The following is a 19,264-nucleotide window of genomic DNA, read 5'->3' on the forward strand; positions in this document are numbered from 1 at the left end:
CTTCTTCTTCTTCTTCTTCTCTCTCTCTCTCTCTCTCTCTCTCTCTCTCTCTCATATTTCATAGGCAATTAGACACACAAACATTGACTAATGGAGTTTTTCCAACACTATCAAAAATTGGAAAATGTTAACTGAAATTTGTTTCTGATTGTATTCTATTTTAATCTTTGTATAAGTTTTGTTTAATAGAGGAAAGTACTTATGTAATTTCTACATCTGTGTATTTTAGTCTTAATGGGAATTCAGAACATATCAGAAAGTAGTTTTAAAAATAAATGAAGGGAAAGGTTCCAAAATAACAAGTTACTTAATGAAAAAAGGAATGGTCCCAGTTATATATACGTTTAACGGTTATATATACATTTAACGGTCCCAGTTATAGATACATTTATACTTTAGGAAGTGAGATAAGTAACAGGAAAGCCCCCAAATGTCAAACTCACATCTACCTTCCACTTCCTGCCACAGTTGCTCAAGGAATCTTTATGGCAAATCAGTGATGTGGCCTGGACCAGCCAACTGAGTCGTGACTTTAGCCTACAAATGGGCAGTTACTCCAACAGCTCAATGGAGAAGGTTGGTTTTTCAACAAAGGGACTTTGGAATCCACCCTATGATCTAAAATGGCTGCTTAACCTCCATCTTGTCTTTAGTACATCCAAAAGGAGAAAAGAATGGTTAGAGGAACAAGTTCCCTTCCTGAGGGTTGAGTACTTCCTTCTCTTCACCCAACATGTAGGCCAACATGCTTATAGGTGCCCATCCATCTTTAAGGACTATTGGCATACAATAGGTATGTACTTGGCTAAAATCCAGAGATCTCCTCTAAAGGAGGAATAATGGACACAGGAAAGTAAGTCTCAGCACAGGTTAAATGCCAGTTTGTGCACTGATTTCTGTTATGCCAATTTTACAAGTGGGGCAGCCAGGCATAACACTAACATTCAGCAAGGTTAGAGGCAAGACATTTTTCAAAATCTAGTTCTTGCATTCAATTGTATCATGCCCATAGCCCTCTACCCTGTAGGGTTCCATTCTAAATGGGATTTTAATCCAGAGTCTGCTGTGTATTCCTAATGTAGCCTAGGGGAAAATATTTAAATCTCTGACTCTTCACAGTATTCATGGTTTGATATATGTCAAGGGTTTCAAGAGATGCAGAAGTAGATCCCTAAGCAAAGTAACCAGTACAATATGTGTGCTGGGTATAAAAGCAGCTTTGATCATGGTCATTATTGGATTAAAATCACTTAGAAATTTCAGTTTTCTATAAAGATAGTTAAATTTTACAATTTCTAACACCAAATTCAATAATTAATTATTATCATTATTAAACTTCAATTTTTCTATCTAATTGTCAAAATCCTCTGTCCTGATTCACTCTTAGTTCAGAATACCAGCTTTCCAGACTGGTCCACAAAGCCTGCCGATGCAATTAAGACTTTGTGAGCAAGCCTGCTCTACAAAGCAAGTTCCAGGACAGCCAGGGTTGTTACACAGAGTAACCCTGTCTTGTGAGGAGGAGGGACATAGGAGACTTTGTGAGCAGTGCCTAGTCCTCATCACACAAACTGACCCTATGCTCTTGATGTCATATCACTCATCCAGGGCTTTCCAAATCTACAATACCTACAATAGTTCAAGCTAAACCAGAACTTCGTAGCAATCCTCCTACATCGGGTTCCTAAGTGCTCAGGTAATAGGCATGAGCTACCATTTAAGAGACACGAGACAACAGTTTAAGCAGTGAGATCTCGCAGTTGGTCGATCCTCACACTGAAAACAAGTAAAGTAAAAGTATACCAGTTAGTTTTTGCTATGTAACAAGCTACCACTAATGGTCTGAAATAAAGCCACTCAACAACTGGCTCTACAGCCCTATACTTTGAATAGTTGTCTCAGAACTGAGCTTGGCTGGGCTCAGTTTTTGGTCTTCTCAATTTGGCTTGCAGTATAAACTAGAGTTTGATTCACACATCATAGTCTTAGCTAGGACAGATTGTTTCTAGTCCATGTAGTCTCAGTCTCATTTCCAACTGGTTAGCGTATGCTTATCCTCATACAGTAATAACATGTGAGGTCTTCCTTGGCCATGGGAGTAAAAGACAGTTAAAAAATTCCAACACAGAAGAGGGAGGTATCCAGAAGCTCCGCCCCTAGCTGCAAGCTACTGTCAGATATCTGCTAAGGAAAGGAGATGTACTTCTCTTTGGTTGGGGTTAGAGGAAGCAATTGGTAGGTTACCCACACCCCAGCGGAGGACTCCATACACAAGTTCATATGGGCAGCACTAGATTTAATGGGATGGGATGTAGATGGGAGATATGTTAGAGGGGGCCAAGGAGAGCTGGAAGGGAGGGGGGAGTAAGGAATGAATATGATCAAGAGACATTGTATACATGTATAAGTTTTCAAAAAGAAGATATAGACAATGAACCTGTTAGGAAAAGGTTCAGAAGGAGTGCAGGGAGCTCCAATGAAGACAGAGCCTGAAGGAAATGCTCTCTAGAAGAGAGTGTGTGAGATATGCAGATATTAGGCAATTATAAGTTAATGCCTCCTGGTTTATTTGTTTGTTTTTCCTTTTCTTATGACTAATTCACCTCTTCCCTCTTCTCGTCCACCTTGCTTTCCTAACTTTTGAATTCTCCTTCTCATCTTTTGTCTTCCAGAAATTTCTTTGGAAAGCCTTGGGGACTACCTTAGCATCCTGCCAAGACAAAGACTTTGTGAGCTCACAGATCAATGAGTTCCTGGTTACTCCCAGCCTACTGGGGGACCAAAGACAGGTGGGATTCCTTTCAAGTTCCCTCTTCCAGTGCTAGCTTTTAATCCTATCCACAAAACCTTGGAACAATCCTGGTATAGCTTATTAAACAGAGTTATTCACCAGTCCAAAGGAATTCCTTCCCCCAGCCGGGCAGTGGTGGCGCACACCGTTAATCCCAGCACTTGGGAGGCAGAGGCAGGCAGATTTCTGAGTTCGAGGCCAACCTGATCTACAAAGTGAGTTCCAGGTCAGCCAGGGCTACACAGAGAAACCCTGTCTCAAAAAAGCCAAAAAAAAAAAAAAAAAAAAAAGAATTCCTCCCCACCCCCAAAAGAAAAAAAAAGTTTCCCTGTTTAAATGTCAGTACCTCACTTCTTTTTGTCAAGTGTGTAAAAATACTGAAAAATGCATTTCAAGTACTGTTGCTCTGCGATGTGTCTTAACTCTGGCTTCTTGGAGTATGACGATGACCACCGAGATCATTAACTTTTCAAACTGAGAGTGACCTCAATGGTCCTCTAGAAAGAATATGAGCATGACCCTAAGAGATACTGGGAAGTATTTTTATTCACTCCCTACTTAGCCTAGGCTACGCCACTGCCAACCTCCATGCTATGTAACTCAGGTACTTCCAAGGTCAAACTGAGGATAAATAAATACATAACGGAGTCCACAGTTGAGCATAAACTTTACTGAGCCTTTTCAGATGGGAGGGGAACTTGAGGGAAATGGAGAAAGACAACTAAACAAAAGCTTTGAGATATCTATTTGGATTTGAGGGTCCCACCAAGGTTGAACCATAAGTGAGCCCTTCTGGCTTTCTTCCATGTTCTGGGGCAGCTTAGCGCTGAATACCTGAGAGTCCATTTGTCCAGGAACTGACTTTTTGTGGGCTGAAATGGCAGGTAAATTGGACAAGAAAAGGCACGGTGTCGTGGGGGCAAGCATACAAATAGTCTACAAGATCCAAAGGAGTGTATATCTTAGGGTGGTGACTGAGACCACAAGTTGTCAAGGGAGTGTGCCAATTGCCTGCCACAGACAGGGGGCCATGTCTGCAAACTAAAAACAGTACCCTAGTTGGCCAAATGAAGTATGACAGCAACCATAAAACAAACTGCCACCAATGAACCATGACAAGAGTCTCGTCAGACTCATACAGAAGATTTTATGGCAACATCTACAGTGGGCAAGTAAGATAGGAGGACCTGTATCATTAGAATACGATACCACCAGCTCCCAAGAACCAGCCCTCAAGAATCAAAGCACCTCAGATATGAAGCCGTTTCCGTATTGACTTCAAATTTTTTTCAATAAACATTGTCGATAATAATATATTACCTAGTTCAAAATGCCTAAAAGCCTAAAAATAACGGGTTTTAGGTGTAACTAACACACACACACACACACACACACACACACACACACACACGAATGCAACGTAGGTATTTAGAACAACAAATATATTCAGCATGACTGGAACATCCCATAGTGTAGATTGTGTATCAGAGCTTCACACTGTATCATTTAAATATATATACTTCTTATCTGCCAATTGGGAATAAAGGTTTAAAAAAACAAAGTTGGCGGTGCATCCAAATTCTTGAGGATCAACTGTAGACCTCGGGGTGTACAGACCTTCATGCTCACTCCCTCAGCTCTCCTCGGGGGCTTCAGGCCTTTGCAGTTTCTTTGTGCTTGAAGCTCTCCCTCATAGGAATCCCAGCAACTCACATTTTTGCTACTCAGGGCCCTGCTTCTGCCTAATTTTAATGTGTTTGCATAAGAATCTCTACCTACCCTACATACCACACGGATTTTGTCGAGTCTTCCCCAGCCACTGCCTCCTCCCTCTCTGGATCTCTGTAGCATTAGGTTGTGCCCTGGTACACTATAGTGTTCCCCTGTTGCCTCCAAGCCGTCTGCCTGTGAACTCCACAGGGATAGGGATATGGGAGTGCTCCATTCAACCCTGCATCCCCAGTGACCAGAAAAGTGTCTGGCACACAGTGGTAAGTATTCCGGTAGTATTGACTGAACGCATGACTACACTCAAAAGTCTGTTCCTTCTGGTTTTAGGGAACAACATCAATTTTAGGATTCTGCGCTGAGAACCACTTGGATATTGTTTTAAACGTTCTTAAAACATTCCAAGATAAGGAGAAATTTTTTGTCAATCGATGTAAGGTAAAGGAATAATTTTTCTCTGAAGCTCATAATTCCCTCAGAGGCAAACAATACTTATTTCTTCAATCAATATCCCTCTTCCACACTATTCTTAGCCCTTGTCCTCAATTCTTAGCCTTGACTTTGCAGGATGGCCAGCTGTGTAACTAAGACGTCTACTCCACTTTCTTTGTCACTAGTGCTAACCAAAAAAAGCTTAAGTATGCCTATGTTTGTCCTATCACAGCTTCAATGATATACCCTGCTTCCCTGAAGGAGGGGTGGGATGGATACTAATTAACAAAAGATTCCTGGCCTGCCCATTTCACAGTTCATCTTGTTGGCATTTGTACAAGCAAGAGTGTTTGTTTTAGAATCACTGTAACCATTGCAATCCAGTGAACCAACCCTTGTGGTGGTCCACCAGAAGTAAGACAAAATATGAGAAAAAGATTCTTTCACATGGTTTATATCTCTCTTCTATTGTCTTCAGGGTATTTTTTCTGGGAAAAAAAGCCTGACCAAGACTGACCTCATCTTGATCTACGGAGCTGTGGCCCTCCATGCCCCTAAGCAGCAACTCCTAGCCAGGCTTGATCAAGACATCATGGGTCAAATCCTGCTTCTCTATGGTCAATGTTGTCAGGTAACCCCCATCACAGGACTGCCTCTATTTGCAAGCTAGGGCTGCCATACCTCACAGAGGCTCAGCTCCTAGGAAAATCACGTAGGCCAAAGGGATGCAAACCAGACCAGTAAATAAGATGAAGCATGTTAGAGAACACATGACCAGGGACATTATCTTATAGAATATGGCTAAATGTTTTGTTTATTTCCTGAGTCTTTGAACACAGCATGTCCTTTGTCTCTCTTAGATGCCTCCTCAAGAGGCGGGTACACCAGGTGTACCCATGGTGATCTCAACCTTCTTTGAATATAAACAACTGCCCCACACCACTGTAGGTCCACTGGTTTATCACTTGCCTGGTATATTAATCTTCCAAGTATTGTCAGCTATTTAACCTCTCATTTGTCATCCATGACATTAAATCACAAGCACCATGTACTTATTTTTAAGGTGACCAAAATGTGTCATTTATCAAGCTACTCAACCCAACTCATCTTGTGTCATTTCTTCCTCTGCACTTAGCCCAGGCATGCTAATCTCCTTGACTCTTTTCCATGCCTCGAGTGTGAGACCAGCCTCAGAGCCACCAAACCGAGTCACAATTCATCTGAGCTTTCCTTCCCCCACAGCACTTTCTTTATTTCTCTTGAGAACTGCTCCATACTTGTTACCACTTCAAATCCTCTTTGCAGGCCACAGTCAAGCTGACCCAGCCCTGAAGAGTCAGTTGCCAAGGGGTTGAATTCAAAGTTTAGCTTTACAGCATGGGTCTCCAGAAAGGTTGGTTAAGTAAGTCACAAACGGAGTCTGCAAATCTGTAGATTAGCAAGACTTGTGAGTGACTCTTATCCAAAAGCAGGTGTGTGGAGGTCTCCCTGATTGTCTCCACGTTTGCTTCTGCCTTCCATTGCAGGGCCTCTTGATGTCAGGCTCTGACAGAATTTTGCATTGCTGTGAACAAAATACTTCACAGAGAAGTAGCTTAAGGGAGTGAAGTTTTAAGTGGGCTCATGGATTCTGAGAGCTCTTTCCATGTTGCTCGGCCCCCATATGGTGGGTAGTACTATTATGGTAGCAGGAATGCAGGCTGAAGGTTCTCCATGGCACACAGAATGATGGGAGATAAGAAAAGGCTGAGAACAAGATACTCCCTATCTCTTGAGCTCAGCCCCACCTCCTAATATTTCCAAATTCTCAAAATGCTATCATTATCTGAGATCAAGCACAAAACTTGAGCCTCTGGGGGACATTCTACATACAGGCCATAATATTGCCCTTGGCTCATATTCCTATATGCATATGATAAGAATAGGTTCATAGGGAATTCATAAAATTTTAGATATCAGCACATGCCAGGAGAAGGATGCAGAGCAGTAAGTCCCACGCTTTAGTCCCCAGAGAATTGTCTGACAATCAGTTATTCAATAAGTCAGTTTTTAGGAACAAATGACAAAATCTGGATGTTTAACAAGTCCCTGGTATTTCTAGGGAAATGTGTCCCTGTCAGGAAGAACAAAGAGAGTGGCACTCACTGATCTCAGATCTGTCTTCCAGGCGCTTACAGAAAGTGAGATGTTATCAGGAGGGAATCAAAGAAAATGGTCAGGGTACGACCGAGTAGATAGCCTAGGTCAGCGCTGTGGCCTGATTGGTCGTTGTCTCAGCTCTGGTTCTGCGAAAGGTCCTGAGGAAATTGTTAGCGCTGCCCTCACTTACAGGGAGCAGTCTCATTCCTGTGAGGACAGCCTATGAGGTGCAGCCTCACCATCACTAATAATCACACTCATTTCAAGGACAATCTGTCTGACAAGGCTCACTGTCACTTGGGGATGACTTCAGTCTCCTACTATAAAAATGTTGACCAATCGGTCATGTCATTTCTAATACCCAATGTAACTTCAAGAAAATGAATCAGGATTGGGGGGGGGTCCTAAAATAGAGCCAGAGAGGGTCAACCTAGTTATGCCAAGGACTAGTGCTCTCATTCATCAGGCCCTGATTCTGTTGTCCTCAAGTCTAATAAGCAACAATAAGGATATTTCTTAATTATAAAATTTCTTGTGATACACTAATTTTTAGTCACTTATCAAGGCAACACTACAAAAATAAAAGAAAAACAGAGATCATCGAAATGAGCATGGATGTATTTTCAGAGTATGAAATTCTGATAAAATATAATCTATGTGAAAATGAAACAAAGAAAATACATAAGGCTTGTAGGGAAATGTGGCTAAGACATTATACTAAAATAACTATTGTAGATACTTGTTAAAGCTAAGTTAGAAACCTAATCTGGTGTGTCGTGGTACACTTATAATCAGGGGGCTTGAGAAGATGAGGGAGAAGAGTTTGAACATGTAAGAAAAATCAATAAAATATCAGCAAATAGAATTTAAGGCTACATTAAAAAGATCACATACCATAACCAAGTTGGTGTCATTCCAGAAAGGTGGGGATGGCTCAGCATGCATAAATAACTGCAAAGCAGCGTATTATTAAACCCAAGGACAAAAATCACACTATTGCCTCAATAGGTAAAACTTTGACAAGGTTCAATCTCCCTTTATGATAAAATCTTAAAGGAGCCAAGAATTAAAATAATATATCTCAACACAATAAAGGCTATACCTGATAAAGTCGTAGCCAACATTGTGGTAAATGAGAAAAACCTGAAAGCATTCCCTCTAAAATCAAGAATAAGACAAGGGCATTCACTCCTGCTCTTAATATAGTACACTCAATCTTACCTACAGCAGTAAGAAAAGAGAGAGAAATAAAAGAGATGAAAATAGGAAAAGAAGAAAGCAAATATTCCTATTCACAGACAACATGGCTTGATACTTTAAAGGCCCTAAAATTCCACCAGAAAATTCTTAGATCAGCTAAATAATTTCAAGAAAGTATCAGAACACAAAATCAGCATACCATAATCATTAGCTTTTCTATATACCAATAGCAACTTTGTTAAGAAAGAAATCAAGAAAAAAATTCCATTTGTTATCACTTTAGAAAGAAAAATATTCAAAAAATAGCCATAATCAAGGATGTAAATGACTTCTATAGTGAAAGCTTTAAGACACTGCAGGGATTTTAGAAAACATAGAAAATAGAGGGGCATGGCATGCTCATGAATTGGCAGAATGCATACTGTGAAAATGTCTATATTATAGGAGTTGACCCATAGATTTAAAAGCATCTCCATTCAAAATTCAACCTTATTTTTTTTATAACAATAGAAAATCCATCTGTGATGGTTTTGTATATGCTCTGCCCAAGGAGTGGCACTATTAGAAGGTGTGGCCCTGTTGGAGTAGGTGTGGTCCTGTTGGAGTAGGTGTTTCCCTATGGGCATGGGCTTTAAGACCCCCATCCTAGTTGCCTGGAAGGCAGTATTCTGCTAGCAGCCTTCAGATAAAGATGTAGGTAGAACTCTTAGCTCTGCCTGCACCATGCCTGCCTGGATGCTGCCATGTTCCCATCTTGATGCTAATGGACTGAACCTCTGAACCTGTAAAGCAGCCCCAATTAAATGCTGTCCTTATAAGAGTTGCCTTGGTCATGGTGTCTCTTCACAGCAGTAAGACCCTAACTAAAACACCATCTGTGGTAGATTGAATGAAAATGTCTCCCATAGGCTCATAAGGAATGTTAGTGTTAGGACTCGTGGCCTTGTTAAAGTCAGTGTGTGGCCTTGTTGAAGGAGGTGTTTTACTAGGTGGTGAGCTTTAAGGTTTCAAATGCTCAAGCCAGCCCAGTGTCACTCTCTCTTCCTGCTGCCTATGGATCCTGATATAGAAGTCTCAGTTACTCTCCAGCATCATGTCTCCATGCCTGCTTTCACGCTCCCCGCCATGATGACAACGTACTAAACCTCTGAACTGTAAGCTAGCCCCAGTTAAATGCTTTCATTTATAAAAGATGCCGTGGTCATAGTATCTATTCACAGCAATAGAACCTTGACGAAGACACCATCCTAAAATTAATATGCAACCAAAAGAAGCCCAAATACCCCAAAGTCTCCTAAGTGTCACAATGTGTGATCTCAAATTATACTAACGAGCCATAGTAGCACAAACAGTATGGTGCTGGCTCAAAACAGGCACACAGGCCAATAGAAAAGAAAGTTGAACTGGGGGAAAGCTCTCATAGCAACAGCCATCTAGTTTTTGACAAATGTGTCAAAAGCAATAATTCTGGATGGGAGAGTCTCTTCCATAAACAGTGCTTATAAAACTGGATATCCACATGTGACAGAATGGAAATAAATCTAAATCTCTTACCCTGCACACACACAAAAATAATTTCAAAATCAAAAATTTAATATACAACATGAAACTATAAGACTTCTTGAGGAGTAATTCAACAAATCTTGAAGGTAGAGACAGAGGCAGAAACTTTATTAAAAGAACATCAAAGTGCAGTAAATAAACCCAAGAAGGGACAGTGCGATTGTTGTAAAATTGTGTAACTTCAACACAGAAGAGGAAGCCATCACCTGCATGGGGAACAGCCCACAGAATAGTACAAATTGTTTGCCAACGATACATCTGATAAGGAGTTAGTATATAGAGTCTACAGAGCATCCAAAAGTCAAATACTAATGTTACAAGTCATTGAATCAATACATTGGCTAATGAATTAATTGAACAGGCATTCTCACACAGATGGCCAATAAATATTTCTTAGCTTCTTAGTCACAGGTAAAACATTCATGTTAAACCTACGTTAAGATTCTATCTCATCCCCACCCCCGCCCCCCACAAATGGCTCTTGTCAAGAAAACCAATAATAGCAAATAATGGTGAGGATGTGGAGAAAGAGAAAAATTTAGGAGCTTCTGGTGGACATGTCTACTGGTGTCACCACTATGGAAAAATAATACAGAGGTTCCTCACAAAACTAAAATGGGAACTATCTATATGACCCAGCTCTAGAGCCCTTGAGTGTATACTAAAATGACTCTTATGTGTAGCACAGAGATATCTGTGCATTTGTGTTTTTTGAAGCTCTAGTCATAATAACCAAAATATGGAATCAGTACAAATGTCTATCAACAGACTAAAGGGAAATGTGATGTATGTATACAATGGAATATTGTTCAATGGAAACAAAGAATGTAATTACTACATTTTTTTAGGGAAAAAAGGATGAAACTAGACATTATTGTTAAGCAAAATAAGCCAGAAAGACAAATGTTGAATTTTCTAGCATTATACCTATATATATTATATGTTAGAGTTTATTTGTATACATTTAGTCATAAAAGTAAAAGGGAATTGCGATAAAAAGAAGCATATGTTTAAAGGCAGGATGAAGCATGCTCAACAACTAATGGAATATTCATATCATGAAAGCAGAAGGGAGAACCAGTTAGAGGCAAGAAGAGGGGGTGGGGAAGGAAGTGGGGAAGGAAGTTAGAAAATGTAACATTTGTTTTATTTTGCTTAACAATAATTTCTAGTTTCATCTTTTTCCCCTAAAAAATGTAGCAATTTCATTCTTTGTTTCAATTGAACAAAATTCCATTGCATACATACATCACATCTCCCTTTAGTCTGTTGATGGACATGCCTATTATTCCACATTTTGGTTATTATGACTAGAATGTCAATAATAATTTACATACATGAAAACATCAAAATATCACAATAAAACCCATTTCTTTTTATGCTAGAAAAAAAAAAACAAAACAGAAGAAAGGAGAAATTGAGATCACCCTGGGCTACATAGCAAGACCATTTCTCAAGTAAATAAATAATAAAATTTAAAACACAAAATATAATTAATTGATCAAAATTAGAGAATGCATTTTTTAAAAAAAGAAGTACATTTTACCTTGAAACACCTGAATTCAGTAGTAACGCCAGTTATGAAATGATGGAGGGATAGTTTTCTGAAGATCAGTGGACGGTTGCAACACAAGAGTCAGACAGAAAGGTTCACAGCACAGTGTAAATCAGCTCACTGGCAGCTGTGCGCATGTTTGCACCCTTCATATTCTAACAGGGCCTGGGTCAGCTGCACACCTTTCCAGTCTCCTACATAAAGCAATGGAAAATAGCTCATGCTAAAAGTATCCCTAACGCACCAGTCCCACACGAACAGATTCAGACTCTCCAACACAAGCTTGACTACAGATCGGACTGTTCGTTCAGTTCTGCAGTCAGCTACCCTGTGGCTTTCCATTTTATAGCTTTGACCACAATTTACTCCGGGAACATTATTATTACCTTTCTTCCTGCCAAATGTAGAGCCTTTTTGAGCCTGAAAACCCTTTTTACCTTTCTTGCTGTTGCTGTTCCTATTGTGCCTACCGGTGAGACAAGAGCCCTCTTGGGGCTGTGCTTCAGCATAAGGACTATGTCTTTGGGGGTTGGAAATGTCTGTGATTGTAGCTAACTCCATATCTGCTTTTGTCTTTAATTTTTCAGATTCTGGGCGTGTCTGTCATAAATAAGGTAGGAGACAACATACATAGACAGACAGACAGACAGACAGACAGACAGACAGACAGATAGACAGACATATATAGATGAGACAGAAAGAAACAAATCTATGCATGCATTGAGCACACTCCTCCCTAAGAAGCATGTCAAGTGTAGATGACCTCTTGATCTGAATCTTCTGAGAAGATCTGAACATGCAACTCGCTAACCCAATCAGAGAAGTCATGCCCCCTAAACCTAATTTAAGAACAACAAGCTATATTAAGGCTCCAGATAGTTCAGAAGTAGAAACCATTGCAGCACTTTCAAACTGCAGGTCGGGAATACACTGCCACCCTCAAGAGGACCATTATATCAAGTTAATCATAAACAGCAAAATGCTTAATAAAACAAAGTAAAAGGATAAACAATACAGTGCATATGACAATAGTATTATTAAATATTTGTTTCAGTGTCTCCTAGATTTTGTTTGTGTAAGCAAGTCTTAATTATTTCATTTCCTTCTGTGGTTTATGGTTAGAAAAAAAAAAGTATGAACAGCACCACCACTCTAGAGAAACTCCAATGAATGTGGGAAGAGATTGACATTCATATCCTAATTTTCCTGCCATTCAGACCCTAGGTGAAGAGTGGAGATGGGAAAGGGAGTAAATATGTCACCTGTGGGTCACATGTTTGTAGACCCAGGCCTGGTGCCTAAGACCTTGACTTTTACTGGGGCTCATTTGCTTCAGGACATGGATCTGCAAATGAGTTTCACAAGAAGCATCACTGAGGTTGGCATCGCTGTCCAAGATGCTGAGGACCAAACGTTCCAGTTTACCTACAAGGAGATGTTGATTGGTTTCATGCTGGTGCGTGCCCAAGAAGGAAGAAAAGGGGGTCCCCAAGTGTTCCATGCAAAAGCGATGACATTCATCATCACCATCATGAAACACATGTCTTGCATCTTTCTGATCCAAGGCAAGACACCACGCCTTTTTGAAATATTTTGCCTCATTGTCTGTGTGTGTGTGTATGTGTTACAGGACTTGATAAAGGATGAACCCCTGAATACCTTAGCCAGTCCTGTTCGGTGGAAAGTCTTAATTGCCATCAGATACCTAAGGTATTAGAAATCTTTGTTGTTCTTTGTGTGAGTATGGGTGTGTCTTCTGTGCATGTATGCCTGTGTATGTGCATGTCCCAGGGGTGGACATGGAGGGCCTTCCTCAGTTGCTCTCCAGCCCATTTTTAAGCCACATCTCTCACTGAACCTGGACTTCACACTTTTGACCAGACTGGCTGGCCCATTGCATCCTTTCTCTGCTCACCAGAACACTATCTGTCTCTGTCTACCCCAGCATCTGTGCACGTTTTTATAGTCATATTCCCCATTGCAGTTAAGGAATTACACTGTTGACTGTCAAAATTTGAAAAGTACAGAGAAGTTAAAATAGAAAGCTCACCAATAATGCCCTTGTCAACGTATTTGTCAACACCACTTGCGCCCTTATCTCTCGTCCTCACTTTCTTCACAGACCTGAGATCCTGCTTGCATAAGACCTTTTATCCTGATTTTTCTCACTTCCTGTTATGAATTTCCACATTATTATTGATCCTTCAATGATGACTTTTATTTATTTATTTATTTGCATGACATTTATATATATAGATACTTAAGATCTGTAATCATCAAAGAAATGAAAATTAAAACCTGCTAGATCTCTCTTACCTTAAAAGAAACAAGTGTTGGTGGGGGTGGGAGGAGGGAGAACTGTACAATGTCTTTGGGTATGGATGCTGGTACATTGTGGGGAACAGTATGGAAGTTTTGACAGAAATTGAAAACAGAATCATTATGCAACCTTGCAGTCAAGATTGCAGATTGATACGCAAGGAACATGAAACATCTTGTAAAACATCTAATGCCAGCATTCATTGTGGAGTCTCTCCTAAAAGCCATAGTAAGAAAGCAACCTAAGTATTCATAAGCAGACAAGGATATAAAACATTAGAGGGAGCATATGCATAATAGGACATTATTTGGCCTTAAAAATTAGAATACCTTGTCCTTTATCATAGCATGGGTTCACCTAGAGGACCTTATGCCACATAAACTAATCCAGTCATGGAAAGAATTGCTATTGCTTCTTCCTTGTATGGAAAATCTAAATAAAAAGTCCACTACCAAAGAAATGGACAATAAAACAATGGCTATTAAATGCAGGGCCAAGGAGAATAAGAAAATGCCAATCAAAGAATATAGAGCAGCATTCTGTATGATGAATAAGTCTGAAGGCAATGGGCAGGCAACATTAGCAGCTGTGCTTCCGAATGGCATGCTAATCCAAGCTTTCAGCTGCATGAGTAAATTACAGCTGATCTTCCTACAGTGGGATGCGAGGAGGCTATGTGACCTATTACATAGTTAGTTTGTTTCTCTATGGTATAGATAGATAGATAGATAGATAGATAGATAGATAGATAGATAGATAGATAGATAGATAGATAGATAGACAGATATAGATATAGATATATAGATATATAGAGAGAGATATAAGTATAAATAAATAACATAAATAATGGATATATCATATAGTATGCTTCTAAAATGTACACCATAGATGTTTCAGAAGAAAATAAAAGATCATCCTTCTTTCTCCACTTTGCTCTTGGCATCCTCATCAAGAATCAATCATTATATCACTGAGGGTTTATTTCTAGGCTCTCTATTCTGTCCCAGGAGTTCATGAGCCTCTCTCTATACTTCCACTGCACTATTTTGATTACTGCGACATTGCAACAAGCTTTCAAATCAGAAAGAGCTGGGTAGAATTAGTTCATTGATTACACTGATAGTGTGCTTATAGAACATGCACAGAGCCTTGGGTTAGGTTACCCAACTCTTAAAAAAAAAAAAAGAATTCTTAATAACATGTTTGCATGTTTTTAAAATCTATCCAACATATCCAGTAAATTATCATTTCATCATGCATTCAGTATTTTTTAATCTATATTATCTCTTATTCAAAATTCATAAAATTCAGTATGTACCACACTTACATGACATCTCAATTCACATTAACAACTCCAATGGCCAATGGTGACACTCAGTTTGTATAGAACTAGATGATTCTCTAAGCACACACACAAAGTAACTATTAATTGTTTGGGGGTCAAAGCAGAGAAAAAGATAACCTGAAAACTGGCAGAAAGAAAATTGGGGGATGCTAGAAATGTTGTGTGTCCATCACGGCTTCCACTTGTATGTGCACACCAAAATCCATTCAAGTGAAGACCTCGGGTAGATACAGTTCATTGTCCACGAGCTTTACATTAGCATGCCAATTTTAAGAAAATAGTCGGACAGTGGCAATGAGAAGATGGTAATCGTCCCAGCTCAGCATGACTCACCCTCCTCTCTGAGTACCTCCCTATCGTTTTTCTAACAGCATCTTCATTTCTAATTTATGTTCACAGTGTGGAAACTCAGACTCGTACCTTATTGTCCTGATTTACATCTTTTCCAAATTTTAATGACTGGGCTCTTTACGTTGAACTAAAGTTTTCCCAAGTCATGTCAAGTTTTGTTCTGATAACTATATAGTAAATGTTTGGATGGAGGGGAGGGGAGAGGGAGGCAGAAGGAATAGGATCTTTGCTTTGCTTTTTACTGGAAATACCCACAGAATTTATCAGTAGCGATTTTAACAGATATTACCAGTGCTTTAATAGTGCTTAACATCTTCCCAATATCCCAAAGAGCAATGGATCCCCTTTATCTGTCTTACTATCACCACCTCCCTCAATACCTCAAACATACTTCAGAAAGTGTGACCTAATTTGTCACCTGCCCCACTGCTCTAGACAGATCTTCCTTGCTCTCCTGGCTGGTCTGTTTGTAATTCTATCCTTTGCTCCACGTGGTTCTCCTTCCAGCAAACTGAAACCTCCTCTCTCACTAAACGACCACCTGAATATCCTTGAAGAGAATATTCGGAGGCTGCTGCCCCTTCCACCTCTAGAGAAACTCAAAAACGAGGGCGAAACAGACAAGGACAGGGAACGCATTGAAGTACGTGACTGGGGCCTGCGAAGAAAGAAAAGGCTCCCGTGGGGATATTTCCCACTGCAGCCTGAGACTAACAGTCACACTTGATTTCAGTTTCTCTACGAACGGTCTATGGATGCTCTAGGGAAACTTCTGAGATCCATGATATGGGATAACACTGATGCACAGAACTGTGAAGAAATGTTTAACGTGAGTGGGGGCACCACTCACCCTGGCTGCCCAACTCCCCGACCTGTCTGCAGGTTAGACAAACTAAGGATCCCCACCAATCCAGCATGATCTTTACCCCACCCACTTATAGAAGAAGCAGAGAAAAGTGGAAATTGGGGGAGAAGGGAAGAAAACTCATATGTAAATGCAGACTACTAAGCAAAGACACTCCCTCTTTGCCCAACAGCTTCTCCGGATGTGGCTTGTTTCCCAGAAACAGTGGGAGAGAGAAAGGGCGTTCCAAGTCACCTCGAAAGTCCTAACGAAAGACGTTGAGGCAAGTACTCCTATAATCAGAGAGGGCATTGCTAGTGAACCGTGGGGACATCCGAGACTCGTGCCTGGTGGATCTCAGGTCCCAGGTGAAGGGGTACTGCAAAGCCAGGAGTGGTGTCTCTCAACTCCAGAGCTGAGCAAGCGCTGTGCAAACGCTCACTCAGTCTTCCACGGTCCATAAGAAATCAGGTACCTTTTAGATGTTTGCGATTGGATTTCATCCTAAGAGCCTGCAGAGAAAAGCGAGTGGACAGATGAACCCTGTTGTACCATTAAGCCACGCCCTCACATTGGGTGTCTCCTTTATTCTCCAGGCACCACAGAACTTCAGAATCGGGTCACTCCTTGGACTCCTGGCTCCGCACTCCTGTGACACCCTGCCCACCATCCGTCAGGCAGCTACCAGCTCCACCATTGGTCTGCTCTGTGCAAAAGGTGAGGGAAAGGTAGAGGACACACAAGATCCCCCGGCCTCTGCCTCCCAGGTGCTAGGACTAAAGGTATACACGACGATGATGACGACGACAACGACAGTGGCATTATTTTTTGAAATCTCCCTTTACTGCCCTGGCTGGCCTGAAACTCACAGAGATCTACCTCTACCTCATGAGTGCTGGAATTTGTATAGCTCCACACCCAGCTTTTTAAAAAATTAGCATTACAATAATTTCCTTTTTGAATACGGATGAACAGCTTCCATGTTGAGCTTTTTTTTCTCTTATACATTGCATCTCTACTCCAGTTTCCACCCCGTCCACATCTCCCACATCCACCTCCACCCCATCCCCATCCCCACCCCCTCCCCGACCCCGGCAATGTTTCCTCTTCCTGGGCTAACTTATCCAGCTGTGATGTGTTTGTGGAATGATTTCTTAAAGTAGATCAAAATGTTTTGAATCTCTCTCTGATTTAAATCACAGAGAAGTTGAACATATTAGCTGTATCTCTACACCACATATTTTCCTCCAAGAGAAAATTACACAATTATTATGATGCTGCATAATTTTTTCAGAGTTCCCTAAGAGAGCATTCTGTGAATGTCTGGTTTTTGTTTCCAGATTAGAGACAAAGAGTTCCCCACCCTCAGCGCTTCGGTTATATGTGAATAACTGCCTGTACTTTAAAAGAAGAATTTGGGGCTCTGCAGCTAAGAGCATTCGCTGCTCTTCCAGATGACCTCAGTTCGATTCCCAGCATTCACATGGTAGTGCAAAACCATCTGTATCTCCAGTTCTAGGAGATCCAGTGTCTTCTGCTGGTGTCCCTGGAACCAGGCACACATGTGGTGCATTGACATCAGGCTGGAAAATCTACACTGTAGGAGTTCAAATCCCCAATGCCCACAACAAAAGCTGAGCATGGTCACATACACCTGAAACCCAGCAGTGTATAAGGAAGAGACAGGAGGGTCACTGGAGCTTGTGGGCTCCTGCTCTGGGTTCAGAGAGCCACCATGGCTATGCTACATCTGATTCTAAGTCCATGTCTGTTCCACTGGGTTAGGCTGCCTCCTACAAAATGGCCCAAAGTTCAGTTTCTACAGTTAATATGCATTCACATGACAAGAAGCCGTTACTGTTCAGGTCTACTAATAAAGCCTTACCAATAATGAATTATGCAGCTACTGATGAATTTTATATTTAAATTGTTTCTCTTTAATTTTCCTCAAGGTAATTCACCACAGAATGAAACTTCAAAAAGAATAGTAGTAATAGCAGTTACTAATTGGTGTCAGACAAACATGGGTTCAGGCAGCCCAAGATATCTTGAGTAACTGTGTGACCTCGGGGAAAATGACTTCACACCTCTCTACCAGAGCTGCTTCACCAACAAAAACACAAACAGGAGCAGAAAACATGCCTCAGATAACCTCTATGGGTAGAAATTAAGATCATTGAGTGCAGAGTATTTAGCACAGAGCTACCCGTAAAAACTTATTTTATGGTCACTAGACCATCAGGCAGTCTTTTCCATGTTTAGTAAAAAAGCATCCAAGAGTTAAGGCACATCAAAAGACAGCCAGACTTTTCAACTCCATTTTGAAACCCCGCCTTTCTCTCTTTGCAAACTGTAGGCATTTGCCAGGAGGTGGACAGACTACAAGGCTTGCAGGGAGGATTGGACTCTGAGGATGAACAGGTCCAGATCAAGATATCCTCCAAAATAGCTAAGGTAATGACTGTGAAGTACTGGCCCCATAAGCAAAGCTATTTCTGGCTTAATCTCCAAATGAGGAAGTGTGGCCTCCCTGTTATGAAAACAGCAAGGCAATGATTTAGATGTCCAAATGAGCCTTTCAGAGAGACCTTCTGTTCTGCCCATGACTAAGCTTACTAACTTTGGGGACATGTTCCAAGCCCTCGGCTGTGATTAACGAAGCCACATGGGAAGCATTCTGAAGCAAGTGGCCTCTGAAAGGGGAGGGCCTGAGTAAAATGGACAGAGAAAGTGCTTTCCAGCCAATCAGATGCACCCTCTATACACTACCTAAATAACGTTAGTCTTCTTCAGGCAATGAAAGATTACAACTTATTTCTTAGCTGTTGTGAGGATTGATCAATCAATTCTGTCTTTTATTCAATCCTGTTTTCATTCACTTACCATCTCCTGAACACACAGCATATATCAAGATCAACTCTGGGCTCTAATAAAAGAGAACCCAGCTGGGCAGTGATGGCTCACACCTTTAATCCCAGCACTTGGGAGGCAGAGTC

The 19,264-nt window shown here is 40.8% G+C and overlaps 1 protein-coding gene across 1 annotated transcript in view; it reads left to right on the forward strand.

The window, feature by feature from the left end:
• Mroh2b (maestro heat like repeat family member 2B) overlaps nucleotides 1-19,264 on the forward strand; it is a 62,668-nt gene that overhangs the window by 22,993 nt on the left and 20,411 nt on the right. Inside the window, exons 18-29 of the mRNA XM_021208659.1 lie at nucleotides 469-576; nucleotides 2,673-2,789; nucleotides 4,850-4,957; nucleotides 5,430-5,582; nucleotides 11,996-12,022; nucleotides 12,745-12,864; nucleotides 13,039-13,118; nucleotides 15,932-16,067; nucleotides 16,158-16,253; nucleotides 16,462-16,551; nucleotides 16,865-16,985; nucleotides 18,625-18,722. Coding sequence (XP_021064318.1) covers nucleotides 469-576; nucleotides 2,673-2,789; nucleotides 4,850-4,957; nucleotides 5,430-5,582; nucleotides 11,996-12,022; nucleotides 12,745-12,864; nucleotides 13,039-13,118; nucleotides 15,932-16,067; nucleotides 16,158-16,253; nucleotides 16,462-16,551; nucleotides 16,865-16,985; nucleotides 18,625-18,722 — 1,254 coding nt within the window. The remainder of the gene's footprint in view (nucleotides 1-468; nucleotides 577-2,672; nucleotides 2,790-4,849; nucleotides 4,958-5,429; nucleotides 5,583-11,995; nucleotides 12,023-12,744; nucleotides 12,865-13,038; nucleotides 13,119-15,931; nucleotides 16,068-16,157; nucleotides 16,254-16,461; nucleotides 16,552-16,864; nucleotides 16,986-18,624; nucleotides 18,723-19,264) is intronic.

This window comes from Mus pahari, chromosome 11 (genome assembly GCF_900095145.1).
Source record: "Mus pahari chromosome 11, PAHARI_EIJ_v1.1, whole genome shotgun sequence".
In the NCBI taxonomy this organism is placed as follows: Eukaryota; Metazoa; Chordata; class Mammalia; order Rodentia; family Muridae; genus Mus; species Mus pahari.